The 2,687-nt window shown below is 38.9% G+C and overlaps 1 protein-coding gene across 2 annotated transcripts; it reads right to left on the reverse strand.

Moving 5' to 3' along the window:
• Positions 1–896: 896 nt before the first annotated feature.
• On the reverse strand, positions 897–2,278 carry LOC119562525 (kelch-like protein 10). 2 transcript variants are annotated; one of them, XM_037875718.1, is made up of 4 exons: positions 1,775–2,278; positions 1,438–1,722; positions 1,079–1,343; positions 897–999 (listed from the first exon to the last, which is right to left on the reverse strand). In XM_037875718.1, exons 1-4 carry the CDS (start codon positions 2,080–2,082, stop codon positions 919–921), a joined length of 939 nt encoding a protein of 312 aa, XP_037731646.1. In that variant the 5' UTR covers positions 2,083–2,278; the 3' UTR covers positions 897–918. The 2 variants fall into 2 exon arrangements, with proteins under 2 accessions (XP_037731646.1, XP_037731647.1); XM_037875719.1 differs by having other exon boundaries at positions 1,438–1,715; positions 1,775–1,931.
• Positions 2,279–2,687: the final 409 nt, after the last annotated feature.

The raw sequence follows: 2,687 nt of genomic DNA on the forward strand, positions 1-2,687 counted from the left end.
ATCTTTGGGGTGTCTCTATCTCACACGACGATTTTTTGGGAAAAGGCCACTTGGGGCTTCTATAGCTAAAACTCTCCCTTAAGCGGGAGGCAAAAATAATAATAACCAGACTTAGACTAGACAACTATCTAGACAACTCAAAAATACACTTGCACCCGTTGTGCAAAAAGGCACACATAAATAATTTGTTCTTGCCCCTCCCTCTTCCCACATCGTTCTCAATTCTTCCATAACCTTAATACTACCTATCTATTGCTAACCCCACAAACGACAACTTTTAACAACATTTTAAGATTTCTGATAAAATCCCTAATTATTGATAAAATATAAAAAACAAATAAATATAAATTTAAATAATATAAATATTTAAATAATAATAAATGCTTATTATAAATAAGCAACAAAAACAATTAAAATATTTAAACATATTATAGATAAGCAAAACTCAAATTAACTAACCATAGAAAACAAGAGAAAACGCTATAGTCGACGGCCTCGACTATCAGATATCCATTAGTAAGCTATCGGCTATTTCACTAACACGCTACAAAACGAGGTTTCACGTTGGCGCTTGGTTTATGGTTTGGGTAAAACATTTTAATTAAATGGTCCGACTTGAATAATTTTTGACTATGATCCTTATTAAGAAAATCTATTCTTTCTTGGGTCGGAAACACTTCCTTCTACCTGTTACATACTTTCCGACGAATCTAATATAGTCTTTTACTCTCCGAGTAACGGGTATAATTAGATCTGTATCTCCTTCCCAATGTTAGCAAGAAGCTTTAAATTAGTTGTTAGCATTATATAAATAAATAAATAAATTTAAAAACGGAATATTAGTAAATATCTTATGATGCTTTTTTGCCTCTAACGAAGGTATGTTAGGTGATTAACTGGTATATTATAGGCATTTGATTATAAAGTTCCTTCTTGTTGATTTCGAAAACATCTAAAAAGGATATATTTTTGAAAAGGTAGGTGCTTGAAAGAACAGAGCTGTTCGGGAAAAAAGCAAAAACCCAACTTGGTTTATTTAATAACATTTCTCAATCGTATGATTAAGGCTTGTACCCACCTTTGGAGTCATCAGGCCCAATCGAACCCCGGTCATCAGATGCGCGACATGTTGCTTGCGGCTTTCCGGATTCCGGTCGATCCACTTAACGCACAATTTCCATACAAGGTCCTCTTCCCGTGTGTTAAGTTCATCATCGTTAATTATGCTGTAGAAGTCCTTAACGTTCATATCCAGGATATCAGTATTGCGGCTTGCCACTTCCGTAAAATATCTTAGCGTGTAGGTGCGGGCCTTCAAGTGCAGGTCCTCCAAAAACCGGAACCTGTAGTAAAAATAGATAAAATGGTCTTTTCTTTTGAAAACCAGCAAACCAAATTTATGGGAAAAAGCCGAGGAGTATTGAGATGTCAACTCACCGTGCGAATCCCATGATACTAACACAGTTTTCCGGGGTAAGGGTGCTACTGAGGAAATCCTTGCACTGATTTACCAAACCTACCATGCCAACATAGTCCGCACATGTGAGAAGCTCGTGCACGTTGTTTTCGCTGATGTGGGTTTGGCGCAGGTAGGCGTACTGAATTACACAGTTCATTATTGTTGCGCTTATGCCGGGGATGTGGATGACCGGACTCTCCTCGGCGGCAACTGTTCTAGTTACGCGCTCGCGGCTGTCAGCATTGAATCCAGTAAACTGAGCGCTAACGGGGAGATGAGGCAGTGGAGCATATGGAGGTCAAGTTGAGAACTCACCGAAAGTACGAGCTGCATGAACACATTATTGCCCTGTGTACATTGAAAGCCTGCTCTCCCACCGAAATCTGGGCATCGCACAAAAGATTCGCCTCGCGCAGCTCATTTAAAGTATTAAGGGCCTCATCGCTTACGGTGGGAGTCAGAGTTCTAGCAGACTTCCTGATGGCGGTGTTACAATCGGTTCCGACAAGCTTGCCTTCCGCATGATTACCGTTCGAGTTCAACTCCACCAAGTCCATGGATAGGTCGGGAGTCAGTTCGAGTCCAAAAGGCAGACCCTCATTGATTCTGTGATTGCGATTCATTGGGAAAGCGAGACAGCAGTTGCACCTCTTTCAGTTCTACGGTATAGGTCCTTGTCTGATAGGGAGAATGGAATGCCAAAAAGTAGTGATGATGCTTCTCCTCTTAAAACTCGTTTTGCAGATTTTTGTTTTTTCTGTGAAGAAGAAAAATCTCCGTGTTTAACTGAAGGAAAATGAATAGATACTTGATCGACAACAAAAAGATAGCTCTTGTAACAAAAAAGAGTACTGACTCAGCAGTACTGAAGTATACGAGTATAAGATAAATGGTAAAGCCAAAAGGATATCAATGTTTTGTCTGAAATTATAAGCCTTTCATGTGTTTTTTGGTTGTTATAAACTTAAAACAATTACAGCCAGTTCTGGGTCAAACGTGACTGGCGATGTAGGGTACCTTCCTGGGTAAATTCAAAATATTACTTTCAACAGAGGTACATCCGCATTGCAACCCTTCTTATTTCAGTTACTCTTTATGTAAAGGGGTATTTTGCATTCTTTGAACAGTATGTAACACCCAGAAAAATATACCTAAAATGCCAAAAAAATGGCATAGAATTAAAATAAAATTGGCCTAAACTTTGAGCTAAGTCCATGTGTGGTCTAAA

Source organism: Drosophila subpulchrella, unplaced genomic scaffold (genome assembly GCF_014743375.2).
Source record: "Drosophila subpulchrella strain 33 F10 #4 breed RU33 unplaced genomic scaffold, RU_Dsub_v1.1 Primary Assembly Seq54, whole genome shotgun sequence".
In the NCBI taxonomy this organism is placed as follows: Eukaryota; Metazoa; Arthropoda; class Insecta; order Diptera; family Drosophilidae; genus Drosophila; species Drosophila subpulchrella.

Coding starts and splice junctions, on each gene's coding strand:
- LOC119562525 (XM_037875718.1), bottom strand. CDS start 2,082: ATGAATCGCAATCACAGAATCAATGAGGGTCTGCCTTTTGGACTCGAA. Junction 1,344..1,437: donor AGTATCATGGGATTCGCACG/GTGAGTTGACAT, acceptor TTTTTACTACAG/GTTCCGGTTTTTGGAGGACC. Junction 1,000..1,078: donor TGGGCCTGATGACTCCAAAG/GTGGGTACAAGC, acceptor TTTCCCGAACAG/CTCTGTTCTTTCAAGCACCT.